Source organism: Coregonus lavaretus (genome assembly GCF_964263955.1).
Source record: "Coregonus lavaretus genome assembly, chromosome: 1".
NCBI classification, from domain to species: Eukaryota; Metazoa; Chordata; class Actinopteri; order Salmoniformes; family Salmonidae; genus Coregonus; species Coregonus lavaretus.
Window position 1 is genome coordinate 40,789,042 of NC_139988.1, and position 21,464 is coordinate 40,810,505.

General features: G+C 41.7%; 1 protein-coding gene across 1 annotated transcript in view; it reads right to left on the reverse strand.

Moving 5' to 3' along the window:
- The window catches only part of LOC311127346 (disintegrin and metalloproteinase domain-containing protein 12-like), a gene marked incomplete at both ends in the record, with an annotated part of 159,927 nt that overhangs the window by 35,938 nt on the left and 102,525 nt on the right, over positions 1–21,464 (reverse strand). Inside the window, 5 exon segments of the mRNA XM_084159176.1 lie at positions 3,281–3,429; positions 7,502–7,586; positions 9,158–9,327; positions 9,925–9,996; positions 20,489–20,554. Coding sequence (XP_084015302.1) covers positions 3,281–3,429; positions 7,502–7,586; positions 9,158–9,327; positions 9,925–9,996; positions 20,489–20,554 — 542 coding nt within the window.

A 21,464-nucleotide genomic window follows, 5' to 3' on the forward strand; every position in this document is an offset into this window, starting at 1 on the left:
TGACTATGGTCCCAGCTGCCTTGAGATCATTGACAAGATCCTCCCGTGTAGTTCTGGGCTGATTCCTCACCGTTCTCATGATCATTGCAACTCCACGGGGTGAGATCTTGCATAGAGCCCCAGGCCGAGGGAGATTGACAGTTATTTTGTGTTTCTTCCATCTGCGAATAATCGCACCAACTGTTGTCACCTTCTCACCAAGCTGCTTGGCGATGGTCTAGTAGCCCATTCCAGCCTTGTGTAGGTCTACAATCTTGTCCCTGACATCCTTGGAGAGCTCTTTGGTCTTGGCCATGGTGGAGAGTTTGGAATCTGATTGATTGATTGCTTCTGTGGACAGGGCTATTTTATACAGGTAACAAGCTCATTACCTGTATAAAAGACACCTGGGAGCCAGAAATCTTTCTGATTGAGAGGGGGTCAAATACTTATTTCCCTCATTAAAATGCAAATCAATTTATAACATTTTTGACATGCGTTTTTCTGGATACCATTAAAATTATAGACTGATCATTTCTTTGTCAGTGGGCAAACGTACAAAATCAGCAGGTGATCAAATACTTATTTCCCTCACTGTAGAAAATAGTAAAAAATAAAGAAAAACCCTTGAATGAGTAGGTGTGTCCAAACTTTTGACTGGTACTGTATATACTTTTTTTTTAAACCAATTTAATTGAAAACAATCACAGTAAGATTCTGAATTGTTACCCAGAAATGATTTGATATTGAGATAAAAATGTCTGCATTGGGCATTTAAAACACACTAAAAGATACCCTGCATACTCTAAAGGGGCATTCATTTTATGACTTGACAGATATTTTTCTCAATTCATGTTGCATTAGTATAACAGAATGAGCTCACTGCTAACTCTGGTGCACACAGAGTTTTTCTGAAATGTTTGGGTAAAAGGTCATATCATTTTTTCTGGTTACTTCGACAGGCAGATAACTGTCTTTCGCTTATTCACAGACCTGATGGCATCTATTTTCGAAGGATGCCCTTGCAAGCCCTGTGCCGTTTCCTTCCAGTGTGTTGCTATGTTGTTTTATGAGCACATAATTGAGAATAGTGTTACTGTGTTTTTCATGGCCTGGCTCCAATGACAACAGTGAGAGCCAGGGCCAGTGAAAACACAGAGAGCCCAGAGCCAGAGGGACTGTCATCGACAGGCTGTGAATCAGCTGCGTCCGACAGCCGCCCACCCCTCAGATTCTACCCATGATCCCGAACAGGCACCCTCAGATGTACAGTTCTGCTCAGGAAGCAGCTGAATTTCTCAATTTCCAATTCCGATGGGAATAACAGACTCCACTGCTTGGGCACCCATCTGTCTATCTACCGTACCTGTCTATCTACTATTTTCCCCTTTCTTTCCCTCTCTCAAACGGCAGTGGAATCCATCCCATACACATCCATCCCTCTACACGCCCCGACTCATCATCAGATACAAGTAATTGTCATCAGACCAAGGGTGAAATCTCATATTACGCGCACGGTAACCCTTATCTGACTACTGTTTACTCAGAAACAGTCACATGGTCCATCAGTCGCAGCGTTATCACGAGAAACCCACGTTAGGAACAGGGTGAGAATCTGTGAGCAGCCTCTCTGTCTTCAGGCTGGGAGGTTGTTCCCAGCCCTCAGCAAGATGCATGACCATCCACACATTAACAATGAGACACAGGGAACTAGTGTTTACATGAGATAACGATCGACCCTGTACAAGCTGTAAGGGGATTAATCTTGTCTGAATGGTCTATTAGCACAAGGTTAAAAAGAGTTGCTAATTTATTCTGAAAAGTTGAGGAATGAATGGGAACTTAATTTGCATGCTCGTAAAGTGTATGGCTGATTTGGGAGTTAAAGGCAAAGTTAAACTGTTACACATTGATGAGAGAAAAGGGACTATTTGAAAATGCCAAGGTTGATGTAACCTCCATTTTAATTCCAGCCACCACAAATAAACTGAAAGCTCAATTTTCCAAAAATGACTGGAATTGATAGAGCTGACCCACCATCCTCTTTGACTCTGTTTTTAAAATGATTGCTTAAACCTCTTAAGGATCGGACCCTTTTTTTCAATTTTCGCCTTAAATGACATACCCAAATCTAACTGCCTGTAGCTCAGGACCTGAAGCAAGGATATGCATATTCTTGATACCATTTAATAATAATAATAATAATAATAATAATAATAATAATAATAATAATAATATGCCATTTAGCAGACGCTTTTATCCAAAGCGACTTACAGTCATGCGTGCATACATTTTTACGTATGGGTGGTCCCGGGGATCGAACCCACTACCCTGGCGTTACAAGCGCCATACTCTACCAATTGAGCTACAAAGGACCATTTGAAAGGAAACACTTTGAAGTTTGTGGAAATTTGAAATTAATGTAGGAGAATATAACACATTAGATCTGGTAAAAGATAATACAAACAAAAAAACATGTGTTTTTTGTGGGGGGTTTTGTTCCATCATTTTTGAAATGCAAGAGAAAGGCCACAATATAATATTGCAGTTTAGGCGCAATTTCGATTTTGGCCACTAGATGGCAGCAGTGTGTGTGTGCAAAGTTTCAGATTGATCCAGTGAAGCATTGCAATACTGGACTATTTTGTATCAAGTCTGCCCAAATGTGCGGAATTGGTCAATTGATACATTTGCAAGTACAGAACTATAGAGAACATACAAAAATGATATGGTTATACAAAATGTAAGTTTACACACTCCCAGGAATGTCATACATGATGGATCATTAGCTTATACACTAACTTTCACACATCTAGATGGCCGGGCAGGGTGGGTGTGGAGCCAGAGACAGCAGGGGTTCAAACTGTAGAACCCAGTTCCTACATTTTAATATAAAAATGGATTTGATTAAACAAAACTATGCTACATTTTATCTCTGGGACCCTTAGTATGACAACTCAGAGCAAGATTACTGAATGTAAGTACATTATTTACCTTCAGAGGGGAATGTATCAAACCAGTTACCGTGATACGTTTTTTTGTTTGTTGTGTACTCTCCTCAAACAATAGCTTGGTATTTCTTCACTGTAATAGCTACTGTAAATTGGATAATGCAGTTAGATTAACAATAATTTAAGCTTTCTGTCCATATAAGACATATGTCCTGGAAGGTTTGCTGTTACTTACAACAGACATGCTAATCACATTAGCGCACTTTAGCTCAACCGTCCCGTGTACGGGACACCGATCCAGTATATATAACCCATTAATATGGATGGACTGGACCACTGGCATCACTCACCCTGTGGAGGGGGTCATGATGCAGCCCCCACGGTCCACGGTCATCCTGCAGCCACACCCCCGCTCTGGGGTGTCGTGGTTCATGCCAAAGTTGTGCCCCAGCTCGTGTGCTAAAGTCACAGCTGCGCCCAGGGGATTATCCGAATGATCCTACAGTGGAAAAACAACATAAGTTCACGTTCAAAATTATCATCATGTTTTGGAAGATAAAAAGTTGAAGCAATAACACCTTTCGATATTATTAGAAAATCACAACATAGCACTGCATTGTATAATGACTACTTTGTGTAATGTCTAGCATGGATAGTTAAGTAGCAGCACAACATGTTAGTTCATAGAGTTCAGTGGATATATCCATCAATGTTTGGAAGATAATGGATGTTGCATAGAGTAAACAGCTACAAGGTACAGTAATACATTAGAGCCCATTATCCCTTAGTTTAACACATACAGTTGAAGTCGGAAGTTCACATACACTTAGGTTGGAGTCATTAAAACTCGTTTTTCAACCACTCCACAAATTTCTTGTTAACAAACTATAGTTTTGGCAAGTCGGTTAGGACATCTACTTTGTGCATGACACAAGTAATTTTTCCAACAATTGTTTCCAGACAGATTATTTATCTTAAAATTCACTGTATCACAATTCCAGTGGGTCAGAAGTTAACATACACTAAGTTGACTGTGCCTTTAAACAGCTTGGAAAATTCCAGAAAATGATGTCATGGCTTTAGAAGCTTCTGATTCTGAAGCTAATTATCATCATTTGAGTCAATTGTAGGTGTACCTGTGGATGTATTTCAAGGCCTACCTTCAAACTCAGTGCCTCTTTGCTTGACATCATGGGAAAATCAAAAGAAATCAGCCAAGACCTCAGAAAAAAAATTGTAGACCTCCACAAGTCTGGTCCATCCTTGGGAGCAATTTCCAAACGCCTGAAGGTACCACGTTCATCTGTACAAACAATAGTACACAAGTATAAACACCATCATACCGCTCAGGAAGGAGACGCGTTTTGTCTCCTAGAGATGAACGTACTTTGGTGCGAAAGTATCTATATCCACAGTAAAACAAGTCCTATATCGACATAACCTGAAAGGCCGCTCAGCAAGGAAGATGCCACTGCTCCAAAACCGCCATAAAAAAGCCAGACTACGTTTTGGAACTGCACATGGGGACAAAGATCGTACTGTTTGGAGAAATGTCCTCTGGTCTGATGAAACAAAAATATAACTGTTTGGCCATAATGACCATCATTATGCTTGGAGGAAAAAGGGGGTCGCTTGCAATCCAAAGAACACCATCCCAACCATGAAGCACGGGGGTGGCAGCATCATGCTGTGGGGGTGCTTTGCTGCAGGAGGGATTGGTGCACTTCACAAAATAGATGGCATCATGAGGAAGGAAAATTATGTGGATATATTGAAGCAACATCTCAAGACATCAGTCAGAAAGTTAAAGCTTGGTCGCAAATGGGTCTTTCAAATGGACAATGACCCCAAGCATACTTCCAAAGTTGTGGCAAAATGGCTTAAGAACAACAAAGTCAAGGTATTGGAGAGGCCATCACAAAGCCCTGACCTCAATCCTATAGAAAATGTGTGGGCAGAACTGAAAAAGTGTTTGCGAGCAAGGAGGCCTACAAACCTGACTCAGTTACACCAGCTCTGTCAAGAGGAATGGGCCAAAATTCACCCAACTTATTGTGGGAAGCTTGTGGAAGGCTACCCGAAACATTTGACCCAAGTTAAACAATTTAAAGACAATGCTACCAAATACTAATTGAGTGTATGTAAACTTCTGACCCACTGGGAATGTGATTAAAGAAATAAAAACTGAAATAAATCATTCTCTCTACTATTATTCTGACATTTCACATTCTTAAAATAAAGTGGTGATCTTAACTGACCTAAGACAGGGAATTTCTTCTACGATTAAATGTCAGGAATTGTGAAAAACTGAGTTAAAATTTATTTTGCTAAGGTGTATGTAAACATCCGATTTCAACTGTATCTATCTTAGTTCGGTTGACTCACAGTGGTTCCATTAGGTCCAACTGCCCAGTGATCCACATTTCATTACACATTCTATTCATGGAGGATAGGAGCTGATCAGTTTGTCTGCTGTTCCCTCACCAACCCCAACCAACCCTAATCACACACTACTGCCGGCGGGGACAGATGCTGGGGAGCAATAAAAACTTGCTGCATTATGACATTTTAGTGCACATATAAGCTAGCCAACTGTCCTTCAGAAGGAGAGAGGGTACAGGGAGGGGAGGTGGTGTAGAGAGAGAGGGAGAGGGGAGGAGTGATGGAGAAAAACCTAGTAAAAATTGGACAAACAGAAAGCTACTAGACAGAGAAAGGCAGAGATGCATGCAGAGAAAGAATGGAATGAGACTGAAAAAAAGTGCAGGAAAGACATTGATTGACATGGAGAGACAAAAAGAAGAAAGCAAGGGAACAATAGAAGTGAAGGTAAGACCGGCTTCTGTATCTTGCTGCACAGTTAAGTGCTGTGTGCACAGCAGCACACACAACAGCAGCATAAATTATGAAGGTCCCTACCCATGGAGCTTTACACACACAAACACACTCTGGGGGTATATGTCTTTATTACTCCACAGGCCTAGATAGGTACACCAGGTGAACCACAGCCACTAAGCCATTAATTATGTATACACACACGTGCACACACACAAAGCTCTGAATATACTGGAGGATACTGGAGACAGAAAGACTTGCCTCAGTCATATAATGTTGCCCCTATGTGGATGCTGTCATCCAATGCGACACAAAAAGTAGGATTATGAATCAGCCATTTTCTTAATCCATAGGTCCCTATGTAGGTCTCTAGTCTAAAGAGCCATACAACTATTCTGATTTCCACTCCTGTGTACATACTGTGGCACTACTATAATGTCCATAAGAAACTCATGGTCTTTCCTTCTAAAGAGGAGGGTCATATGTCAGGGCCCTATGTAAAGCAAAGCTATTTTCTGCCCTGATTACAGAGCTGCATGGTGGGACCAGTTTCCTGGGGTTTTGGTGGAAGGATGAGAACTACTTCCCTCCCAGCCCTGTCATGTTTGAGAGGTCTCATGGATGTTTCTGAGTGGTGTGGATGTACTGCTCGCGTCATGGCTGAGTGCCTCTTCACAAGCACTGTAATTAAAGAATCAGAGAGAGTGGATTGACGTAGGTGAAGTCAGAGTCAGCCCTTCAAAGCAGCTCTAAGATAACTGCGATCGTGAGAACACGATAGGGTTAGTTTGGTCTTGAAAGGATTTTACGGTCTTTTTGATATAGTTTCCAGACATGCAGGGAATATTGTATCTTCCAAAACATGATGATTGTATTTTGTTTACATTTAACGACAAACCCACAGTGGTTGACGTATAAAAGTCCCTGCCGAAATTTGTTTTAAAACCCAGCGATGGACAAACTGTGAAATTCAACCTACATGTGGAGCAAATAAAGGGGGTTGGAGCTGATTATAACATAGGGTGAAATACAAAGTGGTTCATCTGATCCTTTGGCCCTATAACTCAATACATGGTTATTTAATCCTGCTCCAAGCCTTTGCCATGTGTGAGTAATGGGAAGGACAAACATCTGGAAATAACCAGCCAACCCTGTCCAGAAGGAAAACATATCTATTAATGGGAAATACACCTCTTTGTTGAATCTGCATGGCATGGGCTGACTCTGAGAAGGGAACTGCCTGACGATTTAGTACGGGTATCAAGTGATAGAGTGGAGACGGAAACACAGCTCATTTTGCTCATTGAATAACTTAACTGTGTGGGTTGTGCATGTTAGTGAGTAAAGGGCATTCTATTTTGACATATAGTATATGGCCTGGCACAAATAATTTATCACTCCTCATAAAAATGTTAATGTGTCTTGTTTAAACTCTGTATACAATGATTTACCTCAAACCCACATCCCCCTACATTTATAATTAGACTGGGGACTGGGTGGTTAAATGACGGTAAGACTTCAAATGACCTTGGATAGTGTGTGTGACTATGTGTGTGTGTACGTGGTTGTGAATATCCTGGTGTTTACAATCATAATTTCTCCGACCCCCTCACCAAATAATGAACAGTGAACACCTTTCCTTTACACGCTGTCTCTGGATAGTGTTGAGCTGAGCTCATGCTTATAGCGTCAGGCTAAATAGAGGAGGAACAGTGTGAGGTTCACGTTGTACTCACCATGACGATGCCTCCAGACTGCTCCACTGTGCACATGCTCATGATGGGAGCCATGCCAATGGTGGTACCCTGGAAGTACACCCCACTGGGGGGAAGGGGATTGAGGAGAGGTAAAGGTGACTTCAAGGGTTAAATACATACTAAGAATCCTATCATAGTCTATTTGTATCCCAAATCAAAAACCAAGTATTTTACCAAGAACAGCTCAAATAAGCAAAAAGAAACGACAGTCCATCATTACTTTAAGACATGAAGGTCAGTCAATACGGAACATTTCAAGAACTTTGAAAGTTTCTTCAAGTGCAGTAGCAAAAACCATCAAGCGGTATGATGAAACTGGCTCTCATGAGGACCGCCATAGGAATGGAAGACCCAGAGTTACCTCTGTTGCAGAGGATAAGTTAATTAGAGGTACCAGCCTTAGAAATATCAGCCCAAATAAATGCTTCACAGAGTTCAAATACCAAGAACAGCTCAAATAAGCAAAAAGAAACGACAGTCCATCATTACTTTAAGACATGAAGGTCAGTCAATACGGAACATTTCAAGAACTTTGAAAGTTTCTTCAAGTGCAGTAGCAAAAACCATCAAGCGGTATGATGAAACTGGCTCTCATGAGGACCGCCATAGGAATGGAAGACCCAGAGTTACCTCTGTTGCAGAGGATAAGTTAATTAGAGGTACCAGCCTTAGAAATATCAGCCCAAATAAATGCTTCACAGAGTTCAAGTAACAGACACATCTCAACATCAACTGTTCAGAGAGGACTATGTGAATCAGGCCTTCATGGTCAAATCACTGCAAAGAAACCACTACTAAAGGACACCAATAAGAAGAAGAGACCTGCTTGGGCCAAGAAACACGAGCAATGGACATTAGACCAGTGGAAATTTGTCATTTGGTCTGGAGTCCAAATTTGATATTTTTGTTTCAAACCGCTGTGTCTTTGTGAGACGCGGTGTGGGTGAACCGATGATCTCCGCATGTGTAGTTCCCACCGTAAAGAATGGAGGAGGAGGTGTTATGGTGTGGGGGTGCTTTGCTGGTGACACTGTCTGTGATTTATTTAGAATTCAAGGCACACTTAACCAGCATGGCTACCACAGCATTCTGCAGCGATACGCCGTCCCATCTGGTTTGGCCTTAGTGGAACTATCATTTGTTTTTCAACAGGACAATGACGCAACACACCTCCAGGCTGTGTAAGGGCTATTTTACCAAGAAGGAGAGTGATGGAGTGCTGCATCAGATGACCCGACCTCAACACAATTGAGATGGTTTGGGATGAGTCGGACGGCAGAGTGAAGGAAAAGCAGCCAACAAGTGATCAGCATATGTGAGAACTCCCTCAAGACTGTTGGAAAAGCATTCCAGGTAAAGCTGGTTGAGAGAATGCCAAGAGTTTGCAAAGCTGTCATCAAGGCAAAGGGTGGCTATTTGAAGAATCTCAAATATAAAATATATTTTCATTTGTTTAACACTTTCCTGTTAACTCAATTATTCTATATGTGTTATGTCATTGTATTGATGTCTTCACTATAATTCTACAATGTACAAAATAGTAAAAATTAGAAAAACCCTTGAATGAGTAGGTGTGTCCAAACTTTTGACTGGTACTGTATGTGTTCATGAGTTTGTGTACAGTAGGATCTCCACCTGATGAGCTGAGCGTTGTCATGTGATTTCGTAGGCAGCAGTTTGACTTTCCTCCAGTCTAGGAACTCATGCAGGGTGTTGAAGGGGTCCTGAGTGACAGGACACTTATCAGAGTCGCTCCATACCTCCAGGCCCACCAAGGCCACACGGATGTTCAGGACCCTGTAGAACTGAGGAGGAGGAAAGGTGCAGTGAGTAAAAGGATGCATAGTTGCAGTACCATCTTAGGATCTCTCCCATATAAACAATATATATATTTTATTGATTTAAATAAAAAGGTAGTATGGATGAATGGCTTGGGACTGGCTTGGGAGCAGGTTGGCATTTATTGTCAGGAATCTGGCCCTGGAGGCAGCTCTGCAGAGTGGTCACTATCTGACACAGCCACAAAGCTATAAAATCTTATTTTAAACTAAACCTAACCACACTGCTAACCCTAATGCCTAACCCTATCCTTAAATTAAGACCAACAAGCCCCAAAAAATAATAATGCATTTTTACGATATAGCTAATTTTGACTTTGAATTTGGCCCATCTAGTGGAAATCACTGAGAGATGCCTCCAGGGCAAGATTAATGACAATAGGCCTAAACGTCAACCTGCGGGTTGGGACCCTATATGATACCATTTTAGATAGACTAGAGGTAGTTGTGAGAGACTGACATTCATATATTAGCCTGGGATGACATTCATATTTACTGCCAGAGGCATTTCTATTTTAAACACATGATAGATCTCTCCTGTGCATTGGGAGGTGGAGGTTTTACCTTGTCCACATAATTGGCTATCTCTGCCAGTCTCTGCTTCACCCTCTCAACGTCCTTCCCCTGTTTCTGAAACTGAACACGCAACCCAGGGTTAACATTGTTAGATGTTAGGAAGCAAAGAAGGACATTAATAGTGGATGAAATGAGTACAAGGTAATACACATAGTATACAGTGTATTCGGAAAGTATTCAGACCTCTTCACTTTTTCCACATTTTGTTACGTTACAGCCTTATTCTGAAAAGGATGAAAAAATAATATCCTCACCAATCTACACACAATACCCCATAATGACAAAGCGAAAACTGTTTTTTAGAATTTTTTGCAAATGTATGACAAATAAAAAACAGAAATACCTTATTTACATAAGTATTCAGACCCTTTGCTATGAGCCTCAAAATTCAGCTCAGGTGCATCCTGTTTCCATTGATCATCCTTGAGATGTTTCTACAACTTGATTGTTGTCCACCTGTGGTAAATTCAAATGATTGGACATGATTTGTAAAGGCACACACCTGTCTATATAAGGCCCCACAGTTGACAGTGCATGTCAGACTAAAAACCATGCCATGAGATCGAAGGAATTGTCCGTAGAGCTCAGAGACAGGATTGTGTAGAGGCACAGATCTGGGGAAGGGATTCCAAAAAATGTCTGCAGCATTGAAGGTCTCCAAGAACACACTGGCCTCCATCATTATTTAATGGAAAAAGTTTGAACCACCGAGACTCTTCCTAGAGCTGGCCACCCGGCCAAACTGAGCAATCGGGGGGGAAGGGCCTTGGTCAGGGAGGTGAACAAGAACACTCTGACAGAAGGACAACCATCTCTGCAGCACTCCACCAATCAGGCCTTTATGGTAGAGTGGCCAGATGAAAGCCACTCCTCAGTAAAAGGCATGACAGCCCGCTTGGAGTTTGCCAAGAGGCACCTAAAGGACTCTGACCATGAGAAACAAGATTCCCTGGTCTGATGAAACCAAGATTGAACTCTTTGGCCTGAATGCCAAGGGTAATGTCTGGAGGAAACCTGGCACCATCCCTATGGTGAAGCATGGTGGTTGCAGCATCATGCTGTGGGGATGTTTTTCAGCGGCAGGGACTGGGAGACTAGTCAGGAACGAGTGAAAGATTAACGGAACAAAGCGCTCAGGACCTCAGACTGGGGAGAAGGTTGACCTTCCAACAGGACAACGACCCTAAGCACACAGCCAAGACAACGCAGGAGTGGCTTTGGGACAAGTCTCTGAATGTCCTTGAGTGGCCCAGCCAGAGCCCAGACTTCAACCCGATCGTACTCCTGAGTGGCGCAGTGGTCTAAGGCACTGCATTGCAGTGCTAACTGTGCCACTAGAGATCCTGGTTCGAATCCAGGCTCTGTCGCAGCCGGCCGCGACCGGGAGACTCATGGGCGGCGCACAATTGGCCCAGCGTCGTCCAGGGTAGGGGAGGGAATGGCCGGCAGGGATGTAGCTCAGTTGATAGAGCATGGCGTTTGCAACGCCAGGGTTGTGGGTTCGTTTCCCACGGGGGGCCAGTATAAAAAATAAAAAATGTAATCACTAACTGTAAGTCGCTCTGGATAAGAGCGTCTGCTAAATGACTAAAATGTAAAAAATGTAAATCTCTGGAGAGACCTGAAAATAGTTGTGCAGCGACATTCCCCATCCAACCTGACAGAGCTTGAGTGGATCTGCAGAGAAGAATGGGAGAAACTTCCCAAATACAGGTGTGCCAAGCTTGTAGCGTCATACCCAAGAAGACTCAAGGCTGTAGTCGCTGCCAAAGGTGCTTCAACAATGTACTGAGTAAAGGGTCTGAATACTTATGTAAATGTGATATTTCCGTTTTTTGCAAAAATGTCTAAAAACCTGTTTTTGCTTTGTCATTATGGGGTATTGTGTGTAGATTGATGAGGAAAAAAATCAATTTTAGAATAAGGCTGTAACATAACAAAAAGTCAAAGGGTCTGAATACTTTCGAATACACTGTACAGTACTGCAGACTGGGTTCAATATAATTTGAACAAGTGTGACGATGTACCTATGAGACATCGCCACGTCGGGACATTTCCCTCCATTGCTTCCCACACAAATGGACAGATTTTGTGGTACAAACTTTTCCAACATGACATTATTATTATCATTATTATTCTAAAATCATTATTATTATTTATTATTTATATTATACTGTATAAGAACACTAACGCCAGAGTCTGGTTCATATCATTTATTTAGAAACATACCATTGTTTTCTCTTTGTTTGGTGCTGCTAGCCTGTTGTACTCACCACATTATTTTTGAACTGGCTTCCTAGGTGAGCATGCGCAGGTGATCTTCAGGGCTTCAGGAAAAGCTTGAGCACCTCTCGTTATTTGGTTTCTCCCGTTTAAGGGGTTTCCCTCGTTTAAGGGGTGTAATGACATTTTCTTGTAAACGCAAATGTGTAAGCCATGGTCTGCTTCTATCTAGCAGACGGAGACGGTACAGGTGCATCAAAGCCGGGACCGAGAGACTGAGAAACAGCTTCTATCACCAGGCCATCAGACTGTTGAACGGCCATCACTAGCCGTCTACGTGCCTGGTACTCAGCCCTACACTTTGAGACTAATGCCCCATGTATATACAGTCATTGAACGATGGTCAACTCATATTCTGTTTACATACTGTTGTTTACTTACTGTGTATGTATATACAATATTCGACATAACGCATCCTAATATACCTACTAATGTACATACCAATTTCTTTTCCAAATGATATACTGTCTATACACAACATGTATTTACACTCAGTGGCCGTTTATTAGGTACACCACCCCGTACAAGAAAATGGGTCGCTCCTACAGACAGTTAGTAATGTGGCTGTGGCTTGCTATATAAAGCAGGCAGAAAGGCACAGAGGCATTCAGTTCATGTTTGATTGAATGTTAGAATGGGCAAAATGAGTGACCTAAGCAACTTTGAGCTTGGTATGATCGTCGGTGCCAGGTGCGCTGGTTCCAGCATCTCAGAAACGTCTGGCCTTCTGGGCTTTTCATGCACAACAGTGTCTAGGGTTTACCGAGAATGGTGCGACAAACCCCAAAATCCAGTCAGCGGCAGTCCTGATGAGAGAGGTCGAAGGAGAACGGCAAGAATCGTGCAAGCTAACAGGCGGGCCACAAACAGGCAAATAACAGCGTGGTACAACAGTGGTGTGCAGAATGACATCTCGGAACGCACAACTCGTCGGACCTTGTCACGGATGGGCTATTGCAGCAGATGACCACACCGGGCTGAACTCCTATCAGCTAAAAACAAGAAAAAGCGGCTCCAGTGGACACACGATCACCAACACTAGACAATAGAGGTGTGGAAAAACACTGCCTGGTCTGACGAGTCCTGGTTCCTGTAGCATCATGCTGATGGCAGAGTCAGGATTTGGCATAAGCAGCATGAGTCCATAGCCTCATCCTGCCTGGTGTCAACGGTACAGCCTGGTGGCGGTGATGTAATGGTGTGGGGAATGTTTTCCTGGCACACATTACAGGGGCTTGCGAAAGTATTCACCCCCTTGGCATTTTTCCTATTTTGTTGCTTTACAACCTGGAATTAAATTTGATTTTCTGGGGGTTTGTATCATTTGATTTACACAACATGCCTACCACTTTGAAGATGCAAAATATTTTTTCTTGTGAAACAAACAAGAAATAAGACAAAAAATATTATACAATTGGATTGAGGTCTGGGCTTTGACTAGGCCATTCCAAGACATTTAAATGTTTCCCCTTAAACCACTTGAGTGTTGTTTTAGCAGTATGCTTAGGGTCATTGACCTGCTGGAAGGTGAACCTCCGTCCCAGTCTCAATTCTCTGGAAGACTGAAACAGTTTTCCCTCAAGAATTTCCCTGTATTTAGCGCCATCCATCATTCCTTCAATTCTGACCAGTTTCCCAGTCCCTGCCGATGAAAAACACCCCCACAGCATAATGCTGCCACCACCATGCTTCACTGTGGGGATGGTGTTCTCAGGGTTTTCCTTGATGGCCAAAAAGCTCAATTTTAGTCTCATCTGACCAGAATACCTTCTTCCATATGTTTGGGGAGTCTCCCACATGCCTTTTGGCGAACACCAAACGTGATTGTTTATTTTTTTCTTTAAGCAATGGCTTATTTTCTGGCCACTCTTCCGTAAAGCCCAGCTCTGTGGAGTGTACGGCTTAAAAGTGGTCCTATGGACAGATACTCCAATCTCCGCTGTGGAGCTTTGCAGCTCCTTCAGTGTTATTTTTGTTCTCTTTGTTGCCTCTCTGATTAATGCCCTCCTTGCCTGGTCCGTGAGTTTTGGTGGGTGGCCCTCTCTTGGCAGGTTTGTTGTGGTGACATATTCTTTCAATTTTTTAATAATGGATTTAATGGTGCTCCGTGGGATGTTCAAAGTTTCAGATATTTTCTTATAACCCAACCCTGATCTGTACTTCTCCACAACTTTGTTCCTGACCTGTTTGGAGAGCTCCTTGGTCTTCATGGTGCCGCTTGCTTGGTGGTGCTGCTTGCTTAGTGGTGTTGCACTCTGGGGCCTTTCAGAACAGGTGTATATATACTGAGATCAAGTGACAGATCATGTGACACTTAGATTGCACACAGGTGGACTTTATTTAACTAATTATGTGACTTCTGAAGGTAATTGGTTGCACCAGTACTTATTTAGGGGCTTCATAGCAAAGGGGGTGAATACATACTGTATGCACACACCACTTTTCCGTTTATTTATTTTTTAAAGTAATTTTTTTCATTTCACTTCACCAATTTGGACTATTTTGTGTATGTCCATTACATGAAATCCAAATAAAAATCCATTTAAATTACAGGTTGTAATGCAACAAAATAGGAAAAACGCCAAGGGGGATGAATACATTTGCAAGGCACTGTAGGACACTTGATACCAATTGAGCCACACCTTGTAGAATCCATGCCCCGAAAAATTCAGGCTGTTCTGGAGGCAAAGGGGGGTCCGACCCGTTACTAGATGGGTGTACCTAATAAACTTCCAACAGAGTGTATATTTTGGATTCTCACACATGCTCACTCTAATACATCTACTTTGGATTGTTATTTACTGACTTCTTGTTTAGATTTGTTTGTTTATTTGTATTGTATTTGTGAGACATTCTACTGCACTGTTGGAGCTAGTAACATAAGCATTTCGTTACACCTGCTAATCTGTGTACGCAACCAATAAACTTTGATTTGATGAGGCATTTATAAGTTATATTCTTCAAGAATCAATGGGTATATATCATAAATGTATAAGTCCAAAAATGGATGTTGCAACTAAGGATTCTAACTTTAAGTGTTGTAATGTCAACCGTGCAATGGTATTGCCATTCAAGGGTACTATTATGCACTGACTGTTAGTTGAGAATTTACCTGCATGTTACCTCATGTTAGATCTTCTGCTGTTACTAAAGCTCTGCCAAATACTCCAATGTGTGAGTAACTCAGTGAGTTTATAGGCATTTTGTCCTGTGTTTGAGGTGTTTGGCCTTTGTCCCCAAGTCGAGGTATTTGTGCTATTTTTGACCAAGTACAGTGGGGAAAAAAAGTATTTAGTCAGCCACCAATTGTGCAAGTTCTCCCACTTAAAAAGATGAGAGAGGCCTGTAATTTTCATCATAGGTACACGTCAACTATGACAGACAAAATGAGAAAAAAATGTCCAGAAAATCACATTGTAGGATTTTTAATGAATTTATTTGCAAATTATGGTGGAAAATAAGTATTTGGTCAATAACAAAAGTTTCTCAATACTTTGTTATATACCCTTTGTTGGCAATGACACAGGTCAAACGTTTTCTGTAAGTCTTCACAAGGTTTTCACACACTGTTGCTGGTATTTTGGCCCATTCCTCCATGCAGATCTCCTCTAGAGCAGTGATGTTTTGGGGCTGTCGCTGGGCAACACGGACTTTCAACTCCCTCCAAAGATTTTCTATGGGGTTGAGATCTGGAGACTGGCTAGGCCACTCCAGGACCTTGAAATGCTTCTTACAAAGCCACTCCTTCGTTGCCCGGGCGGTGTGTTTGGGATCATTGTCATGCTGAAAGACCCAGCCACGTTTCATCTTCAATGCCCTTGCTGATGGAAGGAGGTTTTCACTCAAAATCTCACGATACATGGCCCCATTCATTCTTTCCTTTACACAGATCAGTCGTCCTGGTCCCTTTGCAGAAAAACAGCCCCAAAGCATGATGTTTCCACCCCCATGCTTCACAGTAGGTATGGTGTTCTTTGGATGCAACTCAGCATTCTTTGTCCTCCAAACACGACGAGTTGAGTTTTTACCAAAAAGTTACATTTTGTTTTTATCTGACCATATGACATTCTCCCAATCCTCTTCTGGATCATCCAAATGCACTCTAGCAAACTTCAGACGGGCCTGGACATGTACTGGCTGAAGCAGGGGGACACGTCTGGCACTGCAGGATTTGAGTCCCTGGCGGCGTAGTGTGTTACTGATGGTAGGCTTTGTTACTTTGGTCCCAGCTCTCTGCAGGTCATTCACTAGGTCCCCCTGTGTGGTTCTGGGATTTTTGCTCACCGTTCTTGTGATCATTTTGACCCCACGGGGTGAGATCTTGCGTGGAGCCCCAGATCGAGGGAGATTATCAGTGGTCTTGTATGTCTTCCATTTCCTAATAATTGCTCCCACAGTTGATTTCTTCAAACCAAGCTGCTTACCTATTGCAGATTCAGTCTTCCCAGCCTGGTGCAGGTCTACAATTTTGTTTCTGGTGTCCTTTGACAGCTCTTTGGTCTTGGCCATAGTGGAGTTTGGAGTGTGACTGTTTGAGGTTGTGGACAGGTGTCTTTTATACTGATAGCAAGTTCAAACAGGTGCCATTAATACAGGTAACGAGTGGAGGACAGAGGAGCCTCTTAAAGAAGAAGTTACAGGTCTGTGAGAGCCAGAAATCTTGCTTGTTTGTAGGTGACCAAATACTTATTTTCCACCATAATTTGCAAATAAATTCATTAAAAATCCTACAATGTGATTTTCTGGAAATTGTTTTCTCAATTTATCTGTCATAGTTGACGTTTACCTATGATGAAAATTGAGAACTTGCACAATTGGTGGCTGACTAAATACTTTTTTTCCCCACTGTAAGTTAGTTTATTGTTTTTTAACATTTTTGTAAACTATTTTTCCAATTTTTTTCTTATCATGTACATGTATATTTTGTAAATAACCTATCTGGATCCAGTGTTTTTCATCACCTGCCCTGTAAAATAAATTCCATAATTCTTTGCACCTGAACCTCTGACTCCGTCTCAACTGTTGCTGCTCCACACCATCTAAATAGGCTGCAGAGTCCTCAATCTTAACATCAAGAAAGAAAATGAAATTCAACTGATGAATTGGAAAATCCTCATAGGCAATATTTCCAATTAGTGATGAGAATTTAAATCTCCTGAATTAACAGAAGTGAAAGCGCACAGACCTCAAACCAAATATAGCAGATGGGGCTCTGTAAAACTCACTCCTTAGCCTGAAGTGTCTTTACTTGCGCTGCTGAATAGCTAGCATTCTGGTGGCGCGACTGGGAAAGACGTTTCAGGAGGATGCTCACATGTGTTTGCGAGGTAGAGGCCCTGGGTTCGAGCCTCGGTATGAGCTGAATCAGGAGGAATTGTTACTCGCTAAGCAAGCAGCGTGACGTCCTTTACACAAGCTAGTACATAGGGTTGCAAAGGGAAGGTATATAACTAGAACCTTTCGAAGTTTACCAGTAAACTATCCTAATTTTTTTTATTTGAATGTTTTTGGGGGAATTTTATCAGATGACATCTAGTGGCCTTTTTGGATACTTCAGATTATCACAGGTGTCTGTAATTATCTCTGGCCCTCTGTGTGTCCTTATCACATGTAAAATATATTAAATAATAAAATAAGATGATTTAATAAAAATATATAGAATGACAAAGCTGTAAAACATTATCCTTAATATAAACCATCCACTTAGTGAACACCGTTGGTGTTTAATATGAGGGTTTCAGCATTAATAATAATATAATATAATATGCCATTTAGCAGACGCTTTTATCCAAAGCGACTTACAGTCATGTGTGCATACATTTTTACGTATGGGTGGTCCCGGGGATCGAACCCACTACCCTGGCGTTACAAGCGCCATGCTCTACCAATTGAGCTACAGATATTCTTTACATGTTTTTTTTACACACTTTTATTTATATTACTCATTATGTCTTTATTGTAAAAGTTTTGGCACCAAACTGGTGGCAGTTGTGAAAAAAAGTCAATAGTTGGAAAAGTTGCAGAGTTATTTGAAAATAATGCCATAGTTAATTAATGATTTTTTTATTTGTATTAATTAATTAGGCTATTTTCTCTTGAACCATATGGTCTATCCTCTAGAAACTCATGGACAATATGGACACAGACATAAAAAAAGGAATACTATATATGAATAAATATATTTTTTTAAAGTTATGCAAGTATAAATGACATTTACATTTACATTTACGTCATTTAGCAGACGCTCTTATCCAGAGCGACTTACAAATTGGTGCATTCACCTTATAGCCAGTGGGATAACCACTTTACAATTATTATAAATATATATATATATCTTTTTTGGTGGGGGTGGGGTGGGGTAATGGGGGGGTTAGAAGGAACCAAAGTTACTATAGATCTCTGGCTTTGCCCTCGACTGGTTCAGGTCATAGTTATGTGGCAGATGTACATGCTTCCCCTTGGTGACATCATCCGCAATCATAACATTCAGTTTCACTGCTATGCGGACCACACGCAGCTTTATATATCAATCTGACCCAGTGACCAAGCTAGCATAGCTACCCTTCATAAGTGTCTTGCTGACATCAAACGTTGGATGTCTGACAACTTTCTCCAACTCAATGATAATAAATCAGAGGTGGTTTTATTTGGTCCCCACCTTGCTAGATCCCAGATTGTAAATAACCTTGGTCATTTGTCCACCAATGTAAAACCTATGGCCAGAAACCTTGGTGTCTTCTTTGACCCTGACCTAAACCTTGAGCTGCATGTAAAGAAGGTTGTCCAGTCCTGCTTTTGTCATCTTAAAAATATAGCTAAAGTCAAGTCTTTTATTTCAGTCACTGATATGGAGAAAGTGATACATGCTTTGATTTCCTAACGCCTAGATTACTGTAACTCTTTGTATACATGTCTCCGTCAGAAATCACTCATTGTCTACAGTTAGTTCAAAATTCTGCAGCTCAACTTTTAACAAGCACCAAAAAATGTAACCATATTACACCTATTTTAACTTCTCTACACTGGCTACCAGTCACTTTTAGCATAGATTAAAACATTGTATTAATCACGTTTAAGGCTAGGCTTGTTTTAGCTCCATCCTATATCTCTGACCTTTTAACTCCTTACAAGCAAGGACGCAGCCTGAGATCCTCTGGCAGGGCACTGTTGACCATTTCAAAGTCTAGGTTGAAAACAAAAGGAGACTGGGCATTTGCTATTAGGGCTGGACTTTGGAATGGTCTGCTGGAGGAGATCAGGCTTGCAGATTCAGTGTCTGTTTTTAAATACCTACTGAAGACACACTTTTATAAAGATGCTTTCAATGTATGATTTTAATTAGCTATATTTTTTCATTCTCCTTCCTCCTGTCTTTGTTTCTATGTTAATACTTTTATTTTATGATATGAAGCACTTTGTTACCTGTATTGAAAAGCACTACACAACTAAAGTTATTTGTATAGAGCTTTTGCAAATAAGACAATTATTCTATTGCCATAGAATAATAATTACCAAAATTACTGAAGTTTCCGGTAACTTCTGTAAATGACTGGTAGCTCTGCAACCCTAATAGCACAGTATAATGGTAGTTTTTGCAGAAATGGCATGGCCCATATGTTACAGATATCTTCAACCTGTCTGGGAGAGAAGGTATAACATGTTGGACAGGTTGTCAAGCTGAGATCCATCTGGATCTGGGCTGATCTCAGAAACAATTGGCAAGAGTACAGGGAGCATGTGCATTGGCAGAAATAGCATGTGAGAGGCATCCATGTTGAGACAGACTCTCCTTTTTCATCCCACTGTGCATCCACCTGCTTGTGTATACTGCGTGTAGACCTACTTAGTCAGCTACATCCAGCCTGGCCCTTATAGAGCAACACAAGCAAGTGGGTTCTCTCCTCCTCTCTCTTCCAGTTCAGGTCAATAGCATCAGCTAGGGGCAGCCAAGGGGAAATCCTAGTGCGAGCCTTTCTCTCCTTCTTCTGTCTCCACACCGTTTCCTGTCTAGTCCACTGGGGAATCGTTTAGCACTTCCTGTGGAAACGGCTGCCACCGACGACCACACTGTAGCAGCACACTGACCTAATTCTGCCGTTACCAAGAGGATTTGTTCTTGCATTGTTAATGTTAAAGTCTCGCCTATTTTCTTCCAAAAAGTCTGTGTGTCTCTAGCCATTCTGAATGGACACACCACATAGTCATGGTAATGATGAGTGGGATGACACTAGGACTCTCCATGCATTTTAATACATTATAGATAGATTACCTCTCTGTTGTCTGCAACGATGATCAGCTCTACGTATTTGGTAGTCTTCTGAGCATGCCTCTTGTGCTGTGATGCAGAGAGAGAGAGAGGGGGGCAGAAAACCCATCATTTGAACAACATTTTTACTCAAGGACATGGACATTCTAAATTTAACCACCCCTTTCTCCTCAAGATCCTGTCTTTTTTTAGCTTTTGTAAACAACGCACACTTACGCACAACTTCCAGTGAGTAAACATTAGGTTATGTATGTTGCTTATCAATCTTTCAAAAGGCTTCGGTCACGGAATCACCTGTGATTCCAACTTCGCATTGACGGCCTACACACCACTGGCGAAAGCTTCATAAAAAAGCCTATTACTCATGTGCTTAGTCACGCAGACAGCAGACACTTTTCTATGAAATATCCTGTCCTATCATAGTGCTCCTGTTCTTTTTATCAAGCTTTTAAAGCTCCAACATTGAAAGCTGATGATTCACTGTGTCAGTGAGTGTCTTGGTTATTGTTTCTGAAGGAAAAGGGAGGACCAGGATTGATGATGCATGCAGGTACTGTAGGTGGAGGCAGATGGACCTGTAGACCTGCTACATGGAGACTGGTGTGGGGAGCAGGGCCCACGCTCCTGCCCTGGCCCTGATATAGGACTACGGAGCCAGGGAAAGAGTAAGGCCAAGGTTGGATCTCTACCATGGTTCATGTGCTGGTCTGAGTGCCAATCCAAGTCCAAACCCATGTACAAAACCAATACAGCTCAAGCCCTGGTTCCTGGTCATAGTCATAGTCCAGTCACAGTGGAAATTGCCCTCATTGTTTATAATTTTTTACATTTAAGTCATTTAGCAGACACTCTTATCCAGAGCAACTTACAAATTGGTGCATTCAACTTAGGATAGCCAGTGGGACAACCACACCGTAAAAAAACAAATGTTTATGTGGGGGTGGGGGAGGGGGGGTAGAAGGATTACTGTTATACTATT